The 25,541-nt window shown below is 32.5% G+C and overlaps 1 protein-coding gene and 1 long non-coding RNA gene across 2 annotated transcripts; both read right to left on the reverse strand.

Annotated features, from left to right (window-relative positions):
* Window positions 1-16: 16 nt before the first annotated feature.
* On the reverse strand, window positions 17-11,075 carry LOC143235651 (uncharacterized). Its single transcript, XR_013019346.1, has 4 exons — window positions 10,793-11,075; window positions 6,864-7,023; window positions 1,203-1,276; window positions 17-73 (listed from the first exon to the last, which is right to left on the reverse strand). It is a non-coding gene; the product is annotated as an uncharacterized LOC143235651 (long non-coding RNA).
* Window positions 11,076-13,398: 2,323 nt separating this feature from the next.
* Window positions 13,399-17,150, reverse strand: LOC143235652 (transcription factor E2F3-like). Its single transcript, XM_076473877.1, has 4 exons — window positions 17,087-17,150; window positions 16,782-16,892; window positions 14,827-14,909; window positions 13,399-14,174 (listed from the first exon to the last, which is right to left on the reverse strand). Exons 1-4 carry the CDS (start codon window positions 17,148-17,150, stop codon window positions 14,046-14,048), a joined length of 387 nt encoding a protein of 128 aa, XP_076329992.1. The 3' UTR covers window positions 13,399-14,045.
* Between the last annotated feature and the right edge of the window lie 8,391 nt (window positions 17,151-25,541).

Here is a 25,541-nt window from a genome sequence, read left to right on the forward strand (position 1 = left end):
ACAGCTTTCACAGATCTTAGAATGAAGGCGAGAGCAATAAATGGGGTTCCAGGAGGGGGAACGGTTTAAAGTGCTGGTGTAGTAAACAAAATATAAATAATCAAATCCTTGATTAATACACGATATTTCAACAATAAAACTCTCGAGCAATAAACAACATTTCAATGATAAAGTCTTCGAATTGTAAACAATATTTCAATAATAAAGTCTTGGAGTTGTAAGCAATATTTTAATGGTAAAATATTCAAATACCGTAGAATATTTTAATAATGAAGTTCTGGAGCAGTAAAAAATAGTTCGACAACATTTTCTGAGTGATATTCTTTAATAATTAGTAAATAACTATAAATATACATTTGGAGAAAAATAAATCCTGATTTATTATTGATCAAAGTTTCCAGTTAACGCTCAGGTAACACCTGGATTTATACAGATAAACCAGAGCAAATCAAATAACGTTGAACATGAGACCAAGACCTAAATTCAAATTGAATTATGAAGAACTAGCTGGAGTACGCGTCTCTTAGACGAAAGTTGAGTAAACTGACGATTAATTAAAGGTTATATTAGGATATAAAGTTGCTTCATTACATGCAATTCTAAAAAAAACGAAAAATCGCCCATAAAAAGCGCAAAACACACACAATTTAAAACTTATGTGTATAGTCCTTTACGACCCATTGAACATCCATATCAAATTTGGTGAAAATTCATTTTCAGGGGGCATTGATAAGAATATAAAACGCTCATAAAAAATCGCAAAACGCAAAACACTGAACTGAAAAGCAGTATGTATCTCCACATGGACCTAATTAACCTCGATACCAGTTTGGGTGAAGATCAACTAAACCATTCAAAGTAGTTGCATGTTTATACAACAGAGAGCACAATTATATTTATTTATATATAAAATCATTACGTTGCATTCTTAGAATTTTTTGTGTTTTAGACCCATCTTAATAAATCGCACCACCATCTAGCGAACATTTGAATTACAACATCAATAATATTCGAATGGAGAAAAATAAAGTTCTCCGTGACCGAAAACAAAGGCAAAACAGGAAAATCGTGACCTCTATTGCAAATCTACACTAAGACAGGATAAAATATTTGGCGAAGTTGGCGACTTCACATCACGTAATAAAAAAAAACTTTTTGCAGTACCACATAAGCAAGAATTCCATTATAGTGTGATTTCTTACCCAAATAACAAAGAACAGCATCCTGCGATGAACGTTCCAGAAACTACAATAAACTTCGGTGTCACGTAAAGGACCTGAAATTGGTAGTAATCACGTAAAATAATCACGTTGATAAATCAAAAAAAGCGAACATCATATAAAACATGACCTTTCAGGAGGTCTTATTTTTGTGAACAAGATTCGAGAAATCTACCACGAGATTTGCTCGAACACTACAAATTCATTATTTATTACACAAATGTAGTAGACTGGTTTACTATCGATTATTGGACTTAATCAAAACTTTGAAATTTAACAAAATTATTTGAACCTTAAATTGAACTTCATACCAGAATCTGAAACTGTTTTATCTCTAAGAAACGACAAACAATCACAGTATGAATTCAGTATCATCCAGCAAATTATCTAAACATCTCATGTGGGGTACACACATCACTAGTTATGTCTATACACCTCATGGGCACACACCACTCGTCGTGTATAAATATCTCATGTGGGGTAGACACATCACTAGTTATGTCTACACACTTGTCGTGTCTCATGTTCGGTGCACACACCACTCGTCGTGTATAAATATCTCATATGGGGTAGATATATATCACTAGTCATGTTTAAACATCCCATGTTAGTTACATACATCACTTGTCGTGTCTATACACCTCATGTTAAGTGCACACATGACTCGTCGTGTATAAACATATCATTTTGGGTTCACACATGACTCGTCGTGTACAAATATATCATGTTTGGTACACGCATCACCAGTCGTATCTTAACATTTTCTGCTGGTTACACACATCACTAGTCGTGTCTAAACGTCTTATGGTGGGTACACACATCTCTATTGGTATCTAAATACCTTATATTAGGTACATACCTTCGCTTATCGTCTCTCGAACTCCGTAGTTTTATAATGACGACAGTTTTACTTTCTACTGTTTTGTAGTATTTTTCCTAGCTAAAAACTTCCTATTTTTTCCAACGTACACGTAACACGTGCTTCCTCTTTGATATAAAGCTATTTCATCTTCATCTGTCAATGAAGTTTTAAACATGTGTTTTAACTGAAGTTAATATTTCTATCTTTACACCCTTTAGAAGCTACTTTAATACAACTTCATGAAACAGTAAAAGTCTAAGAATTTTAGACGTATTCTCCATTCAAATAGTACGATATTACATCTCCATGTGCTATTAAATACAACGCTATGATACCTAAATAGAAATATTTAAATAGCAAGTCATTACAGCTCAACAGCACTCTTCAAATACCACGCTGTTATACCTAAGTACCATGCTTTCATATCTCAACAATACCATTTCAATATCACGCGATTATTGTAAACCACCACTATTCAAACACCACGCTATTATGTCTCAACTGCACTATTAAAATATTATATGCCCGGCATGCCAGGTAGTTGAGGGCGCTCGACTCCTAATCTAAGGGTCGCGGATTCGAATCCCCGTTACACCAAACCCGCTTTCCCTATCAAGCATGGGAGCGTTATAATGTGAGGGTTAATCTTAATGGTAAGGGAGTAGCCCCAGAGTTAGCGGTGGTTGGTAATGATTAATTTCCTTGTCTCTAACCGTACACTCCTAAATTAAGGACGACTAGCGCAGATGGTCCTCGAGTAACTTTGCGCAAAGTTGAAAAAAAACATTATACCTCAATGCACTCTTTCTATACCATACTATTTATTATACTTCTACAACACTATTCAAACGTCACGTTATTGTGTTTGAATGATGTAACGGATTAACGGTTATACTGTACCACACCTATTTCAATATCTGAATTTGTAATATTCATATATCACCCTGTTATAACCCAACAATACTATTCATACAAGATACTATCATATATAAACAACATACAAAATTTCACATTTAGCATTACATTCTACTAAAAAGAAGTAAAAGAAAATCGCTATTATAACTCGTCTCTTGTTCATAGTAAATTTTATAAGAACCAAGTGTGGCAAGTTATGTTAACTGGACCATACGGTCGATATCAGTTCCTATGAAGTGAAAGGAAGTGAGTTAGTAGTAGTTATTCAGGAAACTCAGTGTATTACTCCTACACAAAGATTCTCGTAATCACCAAACCAGGAATGACCACGCAGTGATTGCGTCTTGACGTCCAATACGAACTAATATAAGTGAACGTTGTCGTATTTTTAAGTTAGTCAACACTGATGCTTATATGTAACTTATAACAACGATCTAGTGTACAAAATAACATTTTAACTTACCAACTTTGAAAACACTGGAGATACTAGAAGCATGACCAAATTAAAAACTCCAAAAATAAAGCCGTACTGAATCGGTGTTGCCCCTTTCTTCTCTGCCTGAATAAATATTTCAGTGTGAATTTACAAGCTAATTAATTGTGTGAGTTCTGAAGCACTACGTTCTTAGGAATGAAAATACACTCTCAAGTCACACTTCGGTTGGCCTCATATGGAATAATACATGCTCACATTGTTAATCCTATGTTAGAATAATGTATGCTTATCATGTTAGACCTCATTTAAAATAGTGCATAGTCACTTTGTTAGGACTCGATTAGAACTGTACATACTCTCCTTGTTAGGCCTCACTTGGACTAGTACACTCTCATCTTTTTATGCCTCACTTAAAATAGTTTGTAAAGGTAAGAGTTCCCGATTTAAAACAAACGAAAATTATATTTACTTAAATTTTAAAAATTAGACGGTGGGAATGGTACGATTATGCTATATAGATGTGCTAAGATATCTTATCTTATCTTTTCTCTTGCAACTTGAAAATAAAAAGGCATAATAGACGATATTATTGAAGTTTTCAAGATTATCGATGGTAACTAGAAAATAAGGCATCTGTACTGTATGCTAGAGAGAACTGCACGAGAGGATAAAGTTTAAGAATCAATTATTATGAAAAATAATAATAGAGTGGTAGTTTTGGCTTTTCCAAGGTTTAATATGCAAGGAGATTCTTGAAGGAAATAAATGAACCCTTGTTAATTTATAGTTAAAAAGATTATTACTTTGAATCGCATTTACCCAACTCTCAATATATAGTATTTGATTATTTTTGTTGAACAATTAATATAACTGGGTTAAATAGATTACTTAATTTCAATCTTTCTTAGCAAGCATTAACCGTTTTGTCAGGACATTCATAATTCACACTAAAGTATATTATTACATTTATGTTATTTATTGTGATTGGAGCTTTCAGACGCACACCACATTATCTCGCTACATTAGCTCACAAAACGTATTTTCTCGCACATCTTGGTACTAAAAGAACCTCCAAAGTTTAGCGTATTTTTCTAATAAGATACTTTCTAATAAATACTGATTTTATATAAAGTTAAATATAATATGGACTTAATGACAATATTTGTTATAAAGATCCATCTTGAAGTTTAGTTAAAAGCTGTATTTTATTTTTATCAAAACAATTCCACTCTGACACTGATGTAACGTGTTTTCTCGTTGTCTTGGTTCTTTCGTATTAGTTTATAAAAACAATTTCAATTTCAGTCCATGTAATGATAAAGCATTAAATATATTTGTTGCAAACTACGTTCATTTGCATCTCTAATTTAACAAACAAAGTTTCAACAGCAATTCCTACATTAATACACATCTAATTCACAAAGAAACTTACCTGTAGAATATCATTACTAGTGAATCAATAGCAGACATATTGGCTAATTCATTAGGTAACTGAATATATGCGATAACTCTCACTGTCTAAGCCACTAATATACACAAAACTAAATAAATCATTAACTGACTAACTGACTAAATCTGGTCTTCATATTGTACTCTTATTTTCTCACTAATACATCAAATTTCTACATTCTACAGAGGCTTTAAGTTTAATAAAATTTCTATATATTGTTTCATGCAATAAAGATATGTCTAAGTTAAAATGTAAAAATACTAAAAATTCAAACAAGGAAGCTAGTGTAATGAAATCTAAAATAAAAAAGAGGTCAACATTTCAGAGGAATAACGAAAATTGTATTTAGTTGACAGCTAAAACTTAAAGGTTTTACAAGTTTAGGTAGTTTTAAAACTACACAACTATCGTAAGGATGCGGGGGGGGGCTAGATGAGAAGAAGGTAATTTTATAGAGAAAAGATTTTACTCATTGTAATCTTTAAGGGTTGTATCAGTGTTATGAGCAAATAATGAATATATCTATCCAAAACTGTGCATTACTACAGTTAACCAGACATCTTTATCAAGCAAAGAATTATTTAATTTACAACACGAAATATCTATTGATTCTCTAAAATTCAATTCACTTTGAGTGTTGGGTTAATTTCCAATTTATTTTTTCGTGCCATCATATCAATTTCTGTTTCGACAGTAACTTCAGCAAGTGGAAAAATTAAAGTGTTTTTATTACGTATAGAATCTGTATGTTCATAAAGATGATATTTCAAGTTATCTTTAGTTTAACCAATATATTTTTGATGTATTCACATCTAATTCGATATGCACCTTTTTATCCAAAGTGTATTTTTATTCTCAGTTCTGAGAAGTATTGTTTTGATATGTTTATTTGGTTTGAAAATAAAAGTATGTTTCCTGAACATAAGGATAGTACCATATTACCGTATATACATCGTATATTAATTTTATTTTCATAAACACTGTTTAATCTAGAGCATTGTTTAGTAAACATTGGGTGATATTTTCTGTGTTAGATGTTCAGTGATGTTAACACTATAATTATTAGCAATGCTTTTTATATAATTCAATTCGTTTTCCATATTAGTAGGAATATAACAAGTTTCAAATTATCCATCTATATAAGTATGAAAAGCTAAGAGTTTAAGAAAAAGGGTGATATGGTCTTTTACATTAAGGTCTAGAGATGGAGTATAGATTAGAAAAAAACAGATGTGAGAATAATTATACTATTATTTCTTTTAAAAAGTATGTTAAGCAAAATACGTAATTACCTCGTTCAATCTTACATGTAAAGAGTAGAGATTTAGATAAGCAGCAAATATTTTCCACTCCCTATTAACGTAAGTTACGATTTAACTAAAAGTTTTAGTTACGTCAGCAGAAAGCATTCAGTAATGCGAAACTTCATCAGTATCACGCGTAACGAAAAAAAGGAAGAGCACAACTTATCTTCTGAAAAACTAAATTAACGCTATTAAAGATCAAGAGAAAAGAAGTGAAATCTCCAAAATGGAAGGCATGGTCTGTAGAAGTCATCTTTGATATGTTAGACATTTTAAATATGATGAATGTTTCAGCCGTCTGTTGTATGAAAACTGCTGATGGTACAGAATTGAAAAAGGAAATAAACAATACTATAAACAACTGGACATTAACTTTAAATTTTGATGTAAGTCTAAGAAAAAACAAATCTTCTGAAGTACTACAAGTACCTATTAAGGATTTTTTTAAATTATTTTCATTTTGGCTGTTGGTCAAATAAAATTTTTATTGTGAATTTTAAACAATGGATTATTTTTACCCGTAAATTAAAAATACTGCTTACAATATTACACACTAGTCAACAAATTTAATCTCAATTTCAAAAATTGGTTTCTTACAAAACATTAACAACGATATGTAAAATGGAAAGACGATTAACTGGTATTTCTTTCATGAAAAACAAGTTTAAAGACATACCAGTTCTGGAAAGAATGGCGCCAGAAGTGCAAAGCAACTGGCTAGGAAAGTTACAGAAAAGTTTATTGTAGTCAGGGTTAGCATCTGACGTCGAGTCATCCATCGGTACTTGCTTCTTAGGGTAGTACTGTTTTCAAGTTCCATCCTTCCAGATACTCGTCTTAAACACAAACAATAATGTGTTCAAATATAAGACATGAAATAGATATTAAAGTTTTATTCTAACAAAGCAGAAAATATGAAATAAAACAGTGTAAAACTGGAGTATGTTCTATTGAGGAGTATTGATAACGGAATGTTCCTTATCTTTCTCTCATAAGAATGGTTTTAATAACCATGAAATCTGTCGTTCCACGTATCTGTGATGCTAGAGAGGATAGATGTAAATGAATAAAATAATATGTGAGAACGGATTTTTAAGGATAACAATAGCAGTGTTAAACATCTGGTAGTACAACGAGTAATTATATTGTCCTAAATTTAATTCGTAACGTTTGTAATTTGCTTGTTTGTTATAGGCAGACGTGGTTCGCAGTGGTAACACTAAAATCTAAAGGCTTAATAAGAATACCTGAAAACTTATAAGAACTTTTGATGTCATATTCTCTAATAAATAGGAAGTTCCGCAAAGCATCATAACATATAGTTAGGAAGATAAGACATTGAATTGCTTCTAACAAGTGAAGTGAATTAGTTACTGTGTTTTAGTTTTAGCTGTGAAGTTGTACAAGTAAGTTTATTTTCTATGTTTGTATAAGGCAGTTACCATCACTTGTAAATTTGACCTAAAAGGTACCACAATGTTTGAGTATGTAAACGTTAAACGAGGAAATGAATTAACTTGTTATCTTTTACGCAGACTGGACGTTAAATTATTTTCTCCAGTTAATGTACAACATTTCGCCAATGAAAGATCAACATACAACACTGTTGTGAAATGTGGAATTATTTTAGTGAGAATAAAAATGAGCTCTCACAAAACTTCAACTTTTGTTCAAGATTACTACAAAAGCTTCTGGTGAAGTGGGAATCATGATGGGTATGGTAAAACAGATGGAAAGAAAAACGGAGAGAAAGAGAGAAAATTAAAAAAGACAGGAAGAGTGTACAGGAGATAAAAGAAGATGTACAATTTATAGGAAAATTTAAACGACAAATTAATTTTACTGAAGAGAAGATCGATAAAGCTATTGAAAATTTACAAATATTACAAAAATAATTTCAAGAAATTCATATAAATATCACAGAAGTACAGCTTTACAGCATTATTAACAGAACCTGAGAAACGATTCATTAAATACAAATGATAAATAAGTCACATATATTTCCGCATTGACACAAGAGTTCTGACCCAAACGACCATTTAATATCAAATATGGAATAGAAGAATTTATTTATTCTAAACCTATTACTACTACATTTGTAATTGAAGGACATTTCTGGATTATTCAAGCTATGAAACTACTAAATTACCAAATAAAATTCCATAAATTAGTCCGTTCAACATCAGATAACCAAGAAATCATCTTCAATGTGAGACGTTATGCAAAGTATACCAGACCCAGTTCAAACTTCTTTCAAGAGTGAATGTGTACAATATTGAAAAACAATTCATCCAACTTACTGCCTGGGCCTGGCATGGCCAGGCGCGCAAGGCGTGCGACTCGTAATTCGAGGGTCGCGGGTTCGCGCCCGCGTCGCGCTAAACATGCTAGCCCTCCCAGCCGTGGGGGTGTATAATGTGACGGTCAATCCCACTATTCGTTGGTAAAAGAGTAGCCCAATTGTTGGCGGTGGGTGGTGATGACTAGCTGCCTTCCCTCTAGTCTTACACTGCAAAATTAGGGACGGCTAGCACAGATAGCCCTCGAGTAGCTTTGTGCGAAATTCCAAAACAAACAAACAAACAAACTTACTGCCCGTTTAGAAAGATCAAATTCAATAACATTAAGTAATCCTACTGTTAAGAGCCATGAAAGTACCAATTCTTAATAACCACTCTATCCAAAATGGTTTGTAATAGCATTTGAAAGAAGTATCCGGAGCAGTGTCATGGAATAGGATAGAGAGGAAAGGTGAGGTCTTAGTCAAACGTTCAGAAAATATGGAAAGCTTTGCCCAATTATCTTACCTGAATGTTCCTCATGGATTAAATATGTCATAAAGAAAGAATGTGCGAATTAGACTGAATCAAAGTAGCTGTACATCTTTAAAGATGCCCTGCAGTCGACAATGACAATATTTACTCAAGATTACACTGGCTTTAAGTAGTTTTACAGCATATGATCAGAATATTCCTATGCATTGTATGATAATAATACTACAAGAGGTTAAACTTCTTCCCATAACAATAAGGCAAGCATTTATTGTTTGTTTGTTTGTTTTGAATTTCGCACAAAGCTACACGACGGCTATCTGCGCTAGCCGTCCATAATTTAGCAGTGTAAGACTAGAGGAAAGTCAGCTAGTCATCACCACCTACCGCTAACTCTTTCACCAACAAATAGTGGGATTGACCGTCACATTATAAAGTTCCCACTGCTGAAAGGGCGATCATGTTTGGTGTGACGGGGATTCGAACTCGCGACCCTCGGATTACGAGTCGAACGTCTTAACCCACCTGGCCATGTCGGATCGAGTATTTATTGTATCAGTAAGAAGTGAGACACTTATGCCAGTATTTGTCAAAAATAAATTTACATGTAGTGACTAAACCATAACAGAACCAATCACTCCAATGTGTTCTGATGAATTAATAGTTGGTAGAACTCTCGAGGATATGAATAATTAACACATCTTTATTAAGCTCATGAACAAAACAACTTCCAAAACAAGTTGAGGTTTTCAAACAGATAGAACTAATAAAAGAATGAGTATTATAACCGCATATTAGCTAGTATCACCTATTTTACTTATGAAGACAAAGATTGTACCCATGTGGTTCTGTATGGAATTTAATGAAGCTATAAACATGAAACCTTATCCATTTTGAAGGTTTGACTTTATCTGTACCAAAATGTTTTTCCACATTAGATCTTAAACGTGGATATTGACAAGCGCAACTCAACAAACGAAGTAAAGAAAAGACTGTCTGTGCTGTATGATCTGGATTGTGGCATTATCATTTACATTACATAATGCTCTTGCTACGTTTCAGTGATTATTGTTTTGTCTAAAGATCCACTGAACCTACAAGAAGTTAGTGTAGACATTACTGTATCGCCCTTTTGTAAAGTTTGTTTATGACATAGTTCATCTTCTACACACATTAATTGAAAGCCAAATACATTTAGTGGGATTGCTAATCGTGAACGAGTATTCATCAAACCGAATAACGAACTGACCCCTACTACAGTACAAGCATTCAAGTCTGTGGAAGATCCATTGATTTTAGTTACAGATGCCAGAGATTTTACAGTCGGGCCAGTTTTGTCACAAGCACAACCACAGACCCAAAGTAATATGCATTTAATCTCTTTCAGACTTTTGCAGTTGGTGTTCATATAGTTGATGATACGAATAGACCTGAGCCATTACTAGGTATTTAGTTGAGTTCACACATTTACAGTTGTTGTTCATATAGTTGATGATAGGAATAGGCCTGAACCATTACTAGGAATTTAGTCGAGTTCACAACTTTACAGTTGTTGTTCATATAGTTGATGATACGAATAGGCCTAAATCATTACTAGGTATTTATTAAGATTGAGATTATTATGTGCGTGAGTAGGGAAATAGGGTCAAAATTCAAATTATATTGAGCATTCTTTGCGTGAGTTGGGAAATAGGATCAAAGTTCAAGCTGCGCTGTGTTACACTTTTCTGTATGTGAATGAAATTCACAAAACCTAATAAAGTGTAACAAAACAGGTTCTGAACAAACGTCACTCGACCTGGAAGGATGACTATGAAAAACTAGTTTTACTTACCAATGTTTTCAAGAATCTAATCACGCTATGTAATACTGGTTTTCATGGATTGGACGGAACGCACAGTAGAGCAGCTCGTGGTACAGGGACAATGTTAGAATCATGAGTTTTAAAACCACATTAATATGTTTGTTCTTAGCTCCTTCTAATAACCACCTTCTACTGCACAATACTAACGTATCACAAATCCCAAAAACAACAAACGTTTAAGCCTATATGTGACGATTTTAATAAGAAGAGCAATAAAAAAACTGACACATAAAGTAGCTGTTTTAGTATGAGCTCAGAGCGACATCATGTGGCAATAAAGACGTTAATTTCACATCATCTGGCGCTCAATCTACATTTACTTATACCTCCATAAAGTGACATTTTTTTAAATTTTCTGAAAGGGAAAAGGTTATTTTATATGCAGTGTACAATACAATAAATGTATAAGAACATAAAATACAAATAATGTACACTAGGCATGTGTAAATTTGTTAAAGTGTATATATATATATATATAAAATACAAATAACAGTATACCAAAAACGTGTAAATCTGTTACAATTATTGCGATTTTCCATAGCATTGTCGCGTAGGTTCTTTTAGATCTTTTTGTATTATGGAATTAATTTATTTCTTAAATAACAATAACTATAAACTACTCTCACTGGTTCTAATTTCAAAACAACGTTCCAATAAAAAGTCCAAAAATAATATATACTTGATACACAAATAAACTAGTTTACTAAGAGAATTACAGACAAATAAACACCACAACCCTCTCATCCTATAATTAATTAAGTAACAATGAAATTAATAATTAATTAATTAGCCTAACTTATAGAGTTTGGCATTTTTCTCCTTAATCGTATTTTACCAATTACATGAAGATTCGACATAGCAATAATGATAATATATATGCAAAAAGGGCTCGTTTGGGCTGAGAAAATATTTTACATAGAAGAGCGAACAACGTTTAGACCTTCTTCGGTCATCGTCAGGTTCACAAAGAAAGAGGTAACTGACCGGAAGTTGACCACATGTTTGGAAGGGTTATGTAACTGATTGTCGGAATGTAGAGGGCGGTGTTATATGTTTGAATATATAATTTTATTTATTTTATTAATATAGGTATAAAGGCGTTCCTTTATATTGGTTTATTTTGGGTTTAAGTTGTTGTATAAGTAAGGCTTCTTTAATTTTGCGTTTGTTTATGTTTGTTTCTTTATTTAGTATTTGAGTGTTTTCTATGGTTATGTTGTGTTTATTTGATTTTCCGTGTTCGAAAACGCGTGAAGGTGACTTTTTGTGTTCTTTGAATCTGGTTTCCATTTTTCTACTTGTTTCTCCAATATAGTAGTCGTGGCAGTTATCACATTGTATTTTATAAATAATGTTGGTGTGATGTTTGTCAGTGTAGTTTTTACATGGTATAGTCCTCAGTTTTGTGCCTGATTTTTGAATAAATTTGGTATTAACTGGAATTTCATATTTTGTTACTAGTTTTTGCCAAATGTTGGTTATTTGTCTGCTGATGTCATGAATATATGGTATGCAGCAGTATATGGTTTCGTGATTTTTTGATTCGTGAGATATATTTACTTTTGTTGGTTGATTTTGCTTTCTGTCTAGGTGTGTGCGTATAATGTGTTCTATGGTTTGTGGAGGAAACTTATTGATGTTGATCAAGTGTTGTTTTATTTTGTCTAATTCATCGTTAATTTTATCTGGTGAGCATAGTTTTATGGCTGTGTTTATTTGGTTTCTTAGTATGTTGAGTTTTTGTTTTGTTTCATGTGCTGAGTCCCAAGGAATGTATAGTCCAGTATGGGTGATTTTTCGGTGGATTTCTGTTTTGAATTGTGTGTCGGTTCTTGTAATTTTGAGGTTAATAAATGATATTTGATTGCTTTCTTCCTGTTCACATGTGAAGTTAATGTTGGGATGTATAGAGTTAATGTGATTGAAAAAATTAAGTATGTGTTCTGTAGATTTGAATCCACGCAACCGTGTCATCTACATATCTGTACCAGTATAGTGTGTTAATTGCTTGTGTTTCAACTTGTGTCATAAAAATATTGGCTAGAACTGGTGATACTGGGTTGCCCATGCTTAGGCCATTTATTTGTATATAGTTGTGGTTGTTGAACATGAAGTTTGTCTTTATCGTGGTGAATTCTATGAGGGTTGCTAATTGGTTGCTGGGAATGTCTATTGTTGGGTTTGGGTCTCGGATATAGAGTACTAAGGCTATCTTGCAGGCTTCAACAGTTGGAACTTCTGTAAATAGGGATATAACATCGAAACTGGCCATTAAGGCTTTATGATTAAGTTGATTTAGATTAGACTTGAAATTTTTCTCAGTGTATTTGTACTTACCTGTTTCCATTATGTCTGAACTAGAATACTGTACACCACTATTAACAGTACACGCTCATACGATCATTAAGAAACTAAGAAATTTAAACCAACGAATTATCAATAGAAGAAATGACATCTATTTTATTCAACAATGTAGAAAGGAACAACTAACCCCTAATTTTGTAAAGGTAAAACTTTCAAAAAATTTTAATAAATACACAAACATTACAAACATGTGACTGACTTACAAGGTATGGTCCATCACGCCCAAGCCATTCTATACCATGGTACACATCCTCCTTTAACAACTTTAATTCTGTAAAATTGAATTATTTGTCTGACCAGGATCACTTTTCAGACATATTCTCCCCAGTCAGATGTGCTCTCTTTCTTTTCCACCACATGTATTCATTTCTATTTATGGAAAAGAGATACTTGGTTCAGAAGTGTTGTCTCTCCTTGAATCATCTTATCTGTTTCTTTCATCTGCAGACTATCCTTTGGACACTTTCGAGAAGTAAGCCTGTTCTTTCCTCACACTGGTCCCTCCTTTTCAATGTAGGTTCTAGCTAATCATGTGAGTGGAAAGAGGGATAACATCAAAATTTATAATTTTCATAAACTCTAAATTAATTTCTGATAAGTACTTCCCTCTTCTTGCACATCCCACAATCTTCTGGTGCTTACATCTGACAAACTTCGAAGTGATGGTTCATAGAGAATTACGTGTCACATAATAGTAGAACTCTCCTATTGATGGTGATGTATGATGATTTGAATGACAAACATGTTGGGATCTTTTATTCCAATAGGAGATGCAAAAAGTTCACATTAAGAGGGAAGCACAAAACAGGAGAAACTAATTGTGAGGGAAGAGAAGTACCGTATTTGAAACCACAATCACTTACATCCACTGTGTGTTGTTTTTTAACTTCTTTTCTACAAGTCCTATTCCTTCTAATACATTGGTTATGTCATAAATACGTCGTTTCTGGACATTTAGAAGTGATGATGCTTTGTTCAGATCAACCACCTGTAAGATAATCAAAACATATATCACATCTTCAAATAACTGAAACAATAAACTTTAAACAATACTACACATGTTAAAGTTTATAGCCTAAAAACTACAAACTAATTTTCCCATACTTGTATTTATTGTATTACTTTAAACAATGAATTCAGAAGTTCCTGAAGCTTGTTAAAAATGCAGTTACAAAAAAGCAAAGTCTAAAGATACTTCTTCATTTAATAAATTACACACACTATTAAACATGCATGTGGACAAACATTATTTCCTTTCCATTCATCAGTAATTAAATGATTACTGCTCAAGCAAGATGAATGGGAGAGTTATATTCTCAAAGTAAAGCACAACAAAACTTAGGAAGTAAACTAGAAATTAAAAATTCTAATAAAAAAACCTTACGTTCTGCACATTAAGTCTAAATAAATAGTCTCCTTATGCTTTGTGTTACTAAGACAAATAACACTTTGAATATTTAACATATAAACTAAACTACATAAAGTAAAATTATGGCATCTTTGTAAACATAAACCACAATTATCAGTTGACATTTTGAAAGTCTGAGTACTTTGTGTTTACAAAAAAACATTACTTCTGCTCAACAAATTACATGAAAGTACATAGAAACTTTAAACTTTCAGAAATGATTATTACTTACTCCATTATGTGCAGATGTTAACAAACATTTGGTAAGAAGTCCCAATGACATATCAAATCTAGTCTTCTCTCCTGGGGACTTTACTGTACAAACATAGAAACATATATGCACACCACAAACTTCTTTCAAAGCTCATCATAATAGGATAAACTGTTTAATAAAAATATTTCCTTAAATAAATAATTAAGATATTAAAACAGTTTTGTTTATCTGCCAGTTTAGTTGTAGAACCCTAAACTTCATCCAACAAAGTACATCAACAGAGTATCACAGGTGCTGAATGTCAGCAATATGTAGCAACAACACCCTTGTCCAAATTAATTGAAACAAGACGGTAAATTACGATATTTTCAAGTTTTTGCGTTTTATTTCTGAGAATCCAAAAATTACTCACAACTTAATACATGATATGACCACCTTTATTTTTCAGAAGATCATTAATCCGCTTAGGCATCAGTCCACGAGTTGATTGCAATGTTTACTAATTTTTGGATCGCAGTACCACACCTCAATTATGGCCTCAATTAGCTTATCTTTCATAGTACAGTCTTTTTCCCCAAAGTCTTTCTTTACAAATTGCCCAAAAATTTTCAATAGGATTTAAGTCTGGAGAGTTTCCAGGCCAGTCCAGCACCTTTATTCGTGTTGTGGTCATAAAATTCTTCACAAGTTTCGATGTGTGGCACGGAGCCAGATCTTGCTGAAAAATGCCAGATCCATCTGGAAATCTCTTTGTCAATTCTGGAACGACTCTTCTCTGCAAAACTTTGATGTATTGTGGTCCTAACATCATACCTTCTACGATATGTAAGCCTCCGAAGCCATAGTTGCTGAAAAAGCCCCTAAACATCTTCTTCAAGGGATGTTTTACAAACCGATTGATGTGAGATTCTCGAAGTTTCTCACCTGGAGATCTGCGAACATGCAGACTTCTTTGACCCTGTACGAAGAAATGAGGATTGTCACTGAATAACACCTTCCTCCATTGTTCTTCCGTCCAGTTCTTGTATTTCAGACCCCATTGATACAGTTTTTTCTTCATTGAGTTGGTAAGAAGTTTTTTGACTCGTCTCCTTGCCCTTTTAACACAATTTCGAATGACGTAATATTCCTCAAAATTTCATCACATATATCCCAAAAATAGATCGACCGTACTGTGAAACACAGCTAATGATGCCATCTATGTGAAAAAACGACTATTAAAAGAAATCAGCGGGTCCAGCAAGCCTACACCGGCTGCCATGCTGAAAATATTGTAAAATGACTATTTGTTTCAATTAATTTGCACAAGGGTGTAGTGATGACTGTTGACAATATTTAGTCACCAATGCTGAACATTAGCAATATGTAGTCACTAGTGCTGAATGTTGGCAATATGTTGTCGCTAGAGACTAAACGTTGGTAATATTTAGTCACTAATAATTAAACTTTTGCAATATTTAGTCACTGTCATGATTTGTTATATTTCTACAAGTAATGTTTCAGCTGGCCAAAGAAAAAACAAACAAACAAACAAGTAATTTGACTGAAACAAAATATTTTAGTGATACTGAAGTTATTCATAGATAAAATATATTGGACTAACAAAATATGTACTTTATTACAAACTGGACACGAAGATAATCTATTTACAGTTATAAATTTTTACATCTCAAAATGTGTAATAAATAAATGCCTAAAATTAACATATCTTTAAGTTATTATAAAAAACAAACCATCCTAAATATACAAAAGGTTAAAAAAAAGACCTCTTCATAAACTACATCCCAGTTTCAAGAAATCCTTTTTAATAAAGTTAACATTATTCAATTGCTCTCATTGCAACCAAACTGAAATATTGTGACAGTGACATCACACAACTGTTAATATTCTTTGTAATCCAACTGAAACATTCCTTTCTGGGTTGCACACTAACATAATCCACTTATGAAACAAACTTAATACTGATATACTACCTTTAGGATTATCATATGAGTTCCAGGAACACCCTCTTTTAGTCCTTGGTGTTTTGAATCCTTCATTACTGCTGCTTCCCTCTGGACATTCTAAATCGAACTGCCGTTTCACTGAAATGTTATGGACAATGTTACTGTTGATGAAGGAATGTTATGGACAATGTATTTACAATGTTATTGCTGATAAAGGAATGTTATAGACAATTAGTATTTCCTACAACTTTCTACTTCTTTGAGTCACAATACATACAGCAATCATGATATGATCTGTATGCTTGAGTCATGGTGTCAAAACTATGATTTACAATCACTGGTGTACCTGGAGGAATTAGCCTCACTTGGGGAAAATTTCTTAGCATCCTGAGTCATTCTACTGTCATCCGTTGGGAGTTGTTGTGGGCAATTAACTCAGTGAAATGTCAGAAAATAACCATCTAATCAAACCTAGTTTTTTATTATTTAAATTTCATAAAGTCTCATGTCAGAATAACCAAATGTAATTGGCTTAAAGATTAACTAACTAACAAATACCAGTGAGTCCCACCTCTACACATGAATGGAAGAGATGATAAGTCGAACCTTTCCTCAGCTATTGAACTATGATGTAGAGTGATGGGTTAAAAATGCCTAACATTGCATTAAGCCAAGTTATGGATCATATTTAAGTGTGTGGAGAAGATTAGCAGTCCACTAGGAGTGGAACAGAGCTTTGAGCCAAGAGACACATCTTTATTAATTTACTAGTTTAATATATATGAGAATTCATCAACACTTCAGAAACATATATACTTAGAAAATATCAGTTTTTATCCAAGTTTGAGGATAAATTAATCTAACAAAAGGCCAGTCTGGATAAACCATTATCCAAAGAATCAAAACCAAAACAAAACTGTCCCCCATAATAAATGTTTCAAATATCTTAAAACTAGAAAGACATACCAACAAATTATTCAGAACTTGACTATTCTAACAAAAACATAACACTTAATCTGTAACTAGGTTTCCAAAGATTTAACACAGTTAACATTTTCAAATTGATAATTCCACTACCAATCTACATGTTAACTGATGCTGCAGCAATTCTAATATCTACATCACATCAGCTCTCTTTCTTGTTCACTCCAAACAGCATGTTCATGAATACTACATAAAAGGTCCAAATTATCTTTCCACCCAACTTCATTACTTCACATTTGTTAGTACTAAAGTTAGGTAAAGGTAAATTTGTGAATTTCAGCTTTGGCACTAACATTTTTGATAAGAAAAACATTCTCAATGAAACAAGAACATTCCATCATTTTAGTATCAACCACAATGTTACAAAACAAAAACATTCCATCATTTTAGTATCAACCACAGTGTTACAAAACAAGAACATTCCTCACTTTAGTATTAAACACAATGCTACAAAACAAGAACATTCCATCACTTTAGTATTAAACACAATGCTACAAAACAAGAACATTCCATCACTTTAGTATTAAAGACAATGTTAGAAAACAAGAACATTACATTACTTTAGTATTAAACACAATGCTACAAAACAAAAACATTGTAATATAGACTCTGTTGTAATTTAATTATGAGAAAAAAAGTTTCAGAAAAGTTTAGAAAATATCTAATAATAATTAGTCTCCTATCCACCTGTTGTCTGAAGCCATCAGAAAATAAAGACATTTACCTAATGATTTTCAACATAACTGGACAAAAGTTTTTTTTTGTCTTGGTGTTATGTGGTGCTATATAACATATCATTCAGTAAATTATGAAAGTTATCACAGTTTTAATTAAAAGATTGGCTATTTCAAAGATGTAAGTGGCTCTTTTTCTGATTGGTAGAATTACACTCCTTGAAGTTCCTTAAAGATATACATTAAAACATAGCATTAAATACTCACTTTAGAACAAAGTGGGTCAGAATAAAAAAAAGTTTTCTTATTGAGAAACAGAACAGTTTTTATAATGGGGGTACTGAAAGCTATTTAACAAATTTGTATCCCTCATATAATGAAAGCCACTCAGTTAGTTGCTCTTATAATGCAATGTCTTAACAAAGCCAGCCTCACAGAGTCTTAAGTAAGCAAGAAAGCTTTCTTTACAACAGACTTACAAATAATGAAAGCACACAACGTTAGAAGTAAATCACTGAACTCAATAGCATATGAAGGAAGTTCCTGTCATGGGTGTCTATCCCCCATCCTCAGTGTCTGTGTTCTTAAACTGCTTAGTGTTTAGCAGTAACACAAAACCAAATAGAAATCTACATGTAGGATAACTGATCATGTCTGATCTGTTGTGTATTTACCAGTGTAAAATTACTGATGTAGATCTTGCACTACAAGAATGTAGACTACAAGCCATAAATTACTTTGTATGAAGCATACACAAATATAATTTCCTTCCACTAAAACACATTTTTTTCCTATATGTAACAAGTTTGTTTGTTTCTATATATAATAAAGTAATTAAAGATTTCAGTGTTTAAGTACATTTGTTCCAATTTCACTTTATACAATAAAGTTCAAAAATAAAATAATGAATTTTCTAGATTTTACTTGAAAACTAATAATAAAGTACATTTATCTAACCATCCTTAGCATGCACACATGAAACTGATGATTAAGTCATGTGTGACCAACTTACCTCACACTCTAAATGTAACCAAAAGCTCACAATTTATGTTATGTTTTTTACACACTTGTAACATGCATCAGATCTATGGTGTAAATATTAAGTACTTAGATTAGATGGTGAATCTGACCAATAAAAATTACTGAATATATCTGTTAACAATTTGAACATTAAATACTCATACTAATAGTTTAAAGATAAGGAAATTTATAAATATTAAAAATAAACGAAAAATATTGTCTCTTTAAACGCATGACAACAATATAACAATATAATAAAGATAGAATACTTCATCTGTTGTAACAGTAGTTGTGCTAACACTAACAGTAAGCAACAGTTGTGTTTACCATACAATTATTACTTCTGTTTCTCTTCAATTGTAGTAATATTGTAACCTTAGTGCTTCTATATTAAAGTGTTAATATACAAAGTTATAAACACGCACATTAGATAATGAAGCAAATTCTCTGTGCCAACTAAAGTTTGGATTTACTCGGGTATTTAAATATATATATATTCCGTCAATTATATTATAAAGTATTCATGAGCTTTTATGAAATTATTTAAATTAAATTTTAAACAGTTAGCAAGTACATAAACCTACACAACAAAATATATTGATGGAAATAGAAAAAAAAGCAAAACGTCAAAATATTTCAAAAGCGAATGTGATTGGTTGTTTTATGAAATAATGGGCGGTATTACTTGTACGTAAACATTAAAGCACGTGCTTTATATTTACAAAATTTCAGCGCTGTCTATGCCACAATTTATTCAGCGAGAAGAGTGAGTATGCATGTAGTTGTCGAAACTATTTATTTGAAGTTAAACCAAAAATATAAAACGACCCAAAATATTTTATAACCTTAATTTCCATTTTCCACAGTAAACTATCACGTTTCATAAAGCTTTCTCCTATTACCTTCTTTAACACAAAAGAAGTTTTATGCAATAAAATTTGAAATAGTTTGTTTGTTTGTTTTTGAATTTCGCGCAAAGCTACTCCAGGGCTATCTGCGCTATCTGTTCCTAATTTAGCAGTGTAAGACTAGAGTGAAGGCAGCTAGTCATCACCATCTACCGCCAACTCTTGGGCTACTCTTTTACTAACGAATAGTGGGATTGATTGTTAGATTATAACGACCCCACGGCTTAAAGGGCGAGAATGTTTGGGCGAGAATATAGCTTTTTTAGATATCTTTTTATTCTAGGTGGTATAAAGTTGTTTAATTACTTACTACTACTTTTGAAGATTAATCACTTTGATATATATTCGTTCTGTGTAGTTATTAAAATCAAAACCGCTTCGTTCTCAGTTTTGATAAAGCTTTATATGTGACTCTTTTTTTTTTTAATCAAGTTAACGAATCTTTTTCTGTGTTACTTTTGATGAAGTTTTGTTAATTGATTATTTCTGTGTTTAGTAATAAGCTCTTCGATTCATTGAAGTTTAAATTGACTGTGTTTGGAAATTATAAATAGGTCATTAGGGTTAACTGCTAGGTGTGGGTTAATGTGCAAGGATGAGCAGGTTGGCTGACTGGTCTTTCAGTATCAGTTCAATGACGGAAGAGAGATGTTTCGAATGGATGGTTTGCATTTCAATAGGGTAGGGGATGTCTTGTTTAACAATTCTATTAACTCAGGTGTAAGGGAAGTTGTAAACTAAGACTAAACAGTGTTGAGAGCTAGAATAAATTAAATGCAGAAAAAATTAGATGTGGAGAAAAATTTATAATAGGAACGATGTATTGCTGTAAGAATAAGCTTAACTGTAACTATTATAAAACAAGAAGTACAATAAGTTAAATAGGTGACTTAGAGCACTTGTAGGAACGGAGAATTCTGATATAATGGGAATAACTGAAACATGGTTAAATGCAAACATTTGACAAAAATTTATTTGAGGTAAAGGATTACAGGTTATTTAATAGGGACAGATTATTAAAGAAAGTGGAAATAATGGTTTTATATGCAAAATTTACAATACATTCTACTGAAGCTGATATATCAAAGATAACAGCAAGGAGATGGAATTCAATTGGGTTTCTATTAGCAAACGTAACGGGAAAAACTTAGTGGGAACTGATTACAGTCCATCAGGTGATAATGATGAAATTAATGAGAAACTTTACAGTAAGATTCAGACTTTAACTATTAATAAAACCAAAATTATGAGTTATTTTAGTTTTAGTCACACATTATTGTGAAATGTTAGTCAAACCATGAGGGAGAAAGGTTTCAGGAAACCATTCAAGATGGATTTCTTCACCAATTGGTCAAGGAACTTACTAGGAACAATGCTATTTAAGATCTATTGTTTATTTCTAATACAGAAATTTTTGATAAGGTGGAAATTTGGAAACGTCTTTGTACAAGTGATCACTGATCCATTAAGTTTGATGTTTTGCTACTATTGGAAATAATGAATAATGATATTTTGGTTACAGTATTCAAACAAGCAAACTTTAAAAAGATGACAAGAATTATCTGTTATAAATGGGGCAGTTACTTAAAGACAATGATAAGATGTTTTAAATATTTAAGATAAGTTCCTCATAGAAAGACAAGGGTGAAAAAACCAAGTTGGCCCACAAATTGTACAAATGGATAAAATGAAAGGAAAGCATCATAAATGTAAGAAGTTTAAATTGACTGTTATGATGGGAGATTTAGAAGAATAGCGAGAGAGTTGTTCAAATAGCACATCAAACACGATGTACATGAGAAGGTTGGCAGAAAAATGTAACAATAAAGATTTCTTTAAATACAATAAAACCAAACAGTGTGTCAGGATGGAAGTAGGATGATACAGGGAAAGTTAGAAAGTTGACTAATGTTACTCCTTTTTTTGAGTGAAGCAGTGCTACTGCTCCAGTAACTACAGGCCTATTAGCCTACACTAGTTATGCAAAATGTTTTAGAAAGTCTGAAAAAAGAGACACTTAAAGAGTATTTAACAAAGTTTAGAATCTACTCTGATAATCAACGTGGTTTCACAAAGGGAAAATCTCGCCTCAAAAATCGTTTGACATTCTTTGAAAAGGTTACTGTTTATGTATACGAGGGTAAGGATATAGATTTAGTGTATCTAGATTTTCAGGAAATGTTTAATATGGTGCCACATAAAAGGCTTTTAACGCATTTTATCTACAGGTTTGAGAGATAAGTTAGCAAACTGGATAGAAGAGTGGCTGGATGGAAGAAAGCAGATGGTATTTACAAATGGAGTTCAATTAAACTGGATTAATGTTACAAGTGTGGTACCTCAGGGTTAAATCACAGAACCATTTCTCTTTCTGATTTACATCAATGATATAGATGAAGGAATAGTTAATAAATTACTTAACTTTGCTGATGATATCAAGGTATTGATTTCTACCAACTTGTATACAGAAGGATTTATATCATTTAGTGTGTTGGTTAAATAAAGATTGGATAGATTTTAATTACACTGAATGTAAGATAATTTATTTGTTATCATAATTTGAATTATAAGTATAATTTGGATAGGAATAACTTAACAGTGTCATGAAAGAAAGGGATCTTGGTGTAACGGTTGATCAGTCTCTTAAAACCATTAAAGCAGTGTACTGTTGCCAGTTATAGGCCAATATGATTTTAGGTTGTAGCTAAATAAATATTGAATACAAGTCTGAAAAAGGCTATAATTTAATCGTGTAGGTAACATTTGGAATACTGTGTTTAGTCTTTGGTTCCTTATCTCAGGAGGACATTGGACCATTAGAAAGGTTACTAGAGTTATACTTGGAATGATACTTTGTAAGAGGAGATGTGGAAGAGATCTGATTACGGTGGTTAATACTGTTAAGAGTGAGAATGGTAGGATCAGAGGGCACAAATATAAAGTTTGGTTGGGATAAGAGCTATTTTCAGCTGAGGCAGTTTTATTTTTCTAATAGGGAAATCATTTCTGAAATAGGTTGCCTATGAATGTGGTGGAGGCACTAATGTTTTAAGGGAAAAATGGGTAAATATTCAGTACTGTGGAAAAGTGTTAAGAGAATATTTTACCATTCTTTCCATTTGGATTGGTAATTCTTCCATGTCATTAACAAATATGTTTCAACACTAAGGTAATACTTCGTTGCTCCCTGTCGACAATTAAATCAGCCAGGGTGAGAATACTTATCATTTTTTTAGAATTACCATATACCAAGAGCATGTCATAAGGATTATATTTGAATGAACATAAGGTCAAATTTAGGGTCTGAAATAACTGTCATGATACTACATGCAGTGTCTTAACTATATAAAAAGAAGTTAGCATATATATGCTAAAAGAAATCATTTTAGTACCAATCCACAAATATACCCTGATAAAAACTGTGTTTAACACTATATATTAAGTTTTGTTGTCATGCCATGGCCCAAAATGAATAAAAATTCTCAGTACAGTGGGAAGTTTGCATAGAAGCTTTACATGATGCTGGTTGAACTCTCTGACAACTTGCTACAGACTAGAAATGCTCCCCAAACACTGTCAAGTACACCCTATAATGTGAGACCAAGACAGCAACATTTCAAAATAGGAAAGAGAGGCAAAACACCTAAATGCAATGATACTGATGTTAAGTATCTTTGTTTATGCAGTCTTCAGGACAGAAGGAAGACTGGCACTGATGTCAAACATGAAATAAACCACCATGTATCAAATGAAAGAACTGTCCAGATCTACAGTATCAAGAAGACTCAATGAAAATGGAATGTTTGGTCATCCAGCAGTTAAAAAACATTTACTTCAATCTCCAGATGTTGTCAAGAGAATGAAATATGCTAAAATGTACTAAAACTGTTCTGTTCTTTATTGAAAAAGGGTCCAAGTTTGGAACACTTGTTTCAAAGCATAGGTTGTTATGTTCTGCAGAAGAAAGGTGAAAGATACTTACCTCAATACATAGCACCTACCATGAAGCATGGAGACAGGAGATATTTGTAAAATAGATGGGTTAATGAACCAGTGCAAGTACCACTGAATACTGATATGTCTTGGTGTACCCACTGGTTTATATATTATTAGTAAAGGCTTCTACTACCAAGAAAATGACCCCCAAAACTCATCCAACCTATGCAGAAATTACTTGGCTAAGAAAGAGTGTTTGTGTTTTGCTTATAGCAAAGTCACATCGGGCTATCTGCTCAGCCCACCAGGGGAATCAAACCCCTGATTTTAGGGTTGTAAATCTGGAGACATATTGCTGTACTAGCGGGGGGTGGGCTAAGAAAGAAGCCATTGGAGTCATTCAATGATACAGTGTCTTTGTAGAGCTCCAATATCATTGTATTTGGGCAGATCTAGGATTTAATAGATGAAAAACTTGACAAATCAAAAGTGAATTCCAAAGAAACTTTATGGGAGTGTGTTATAGACATTCAGAGTAAATTCCCAAAGGGCTCTTTAACTATGTTGCAACAATGCCTAAAATTCCATCTGCAGTTAAATAAAAAGTGACAAAAAATATTAACTATTTGACTGAACTCAAACACTTCCACTGAGTTTCTGTTGTACTAAATATGAATATTAATAAGATGTTGATGTTTCACCTGTGATTTATCTTCCATTGTTCTTTGAAAGTAGCCCTGAAATCTAATTCTTGACTTTGTGATAACAGTTTTTTGTACAGTAATGTGTGAATTATAGGGCTCTCCAAGTTGTTTTTAAGTAATGTCAGTTTACTTTAGTGGAGATGGCCTAGATGGATCAACAGGTCCCTTAATATTATATTATTTCTTTTAGATTTAGTGATGGGGTTGTTTGATACAGTTACTGCTAACTAGTTACTTGTGTTTTTTGTAATCAATCACTAATTACAATGCATTCTTAAGTGGTCACTTTTAAGGTTAGTTGTGAATCATTACATAATGTGTGTTGTTAACTGATGACTTCTACATTTAGTATTGAATTTTTAGATATAGTATATGGTTAACTGGTAACTTCTACATTTAGTGACAAATATTTGTTTCAGTATATTGTTAACTCGTGACTTGTACATTTAGCAATGAATCTTTCTTTACTGTATGTTGTTAAATGGTCACATCCACATTTAGTAATACATCTTTGCTTACAGTATATTGTTAACTGATCACTTATATATATTTAGTAATGAA

Source organism: Tachypleus tridentatus, chromosome 12 (genome assembly GCF_004210375.1).
Source record: "Tachypleus tridentatus isolate NWPU-2018 chromosome 12, ASM421037v1, whole genome shotgun sequence".
NCBI classification, from domain to species: domain Eukaryota; kingdom Metazoa; phylum Arthropoda; class Merostomata; order Xiphosura; family Limulidae; genus Tachypleus; species Tachypleus tridentatus.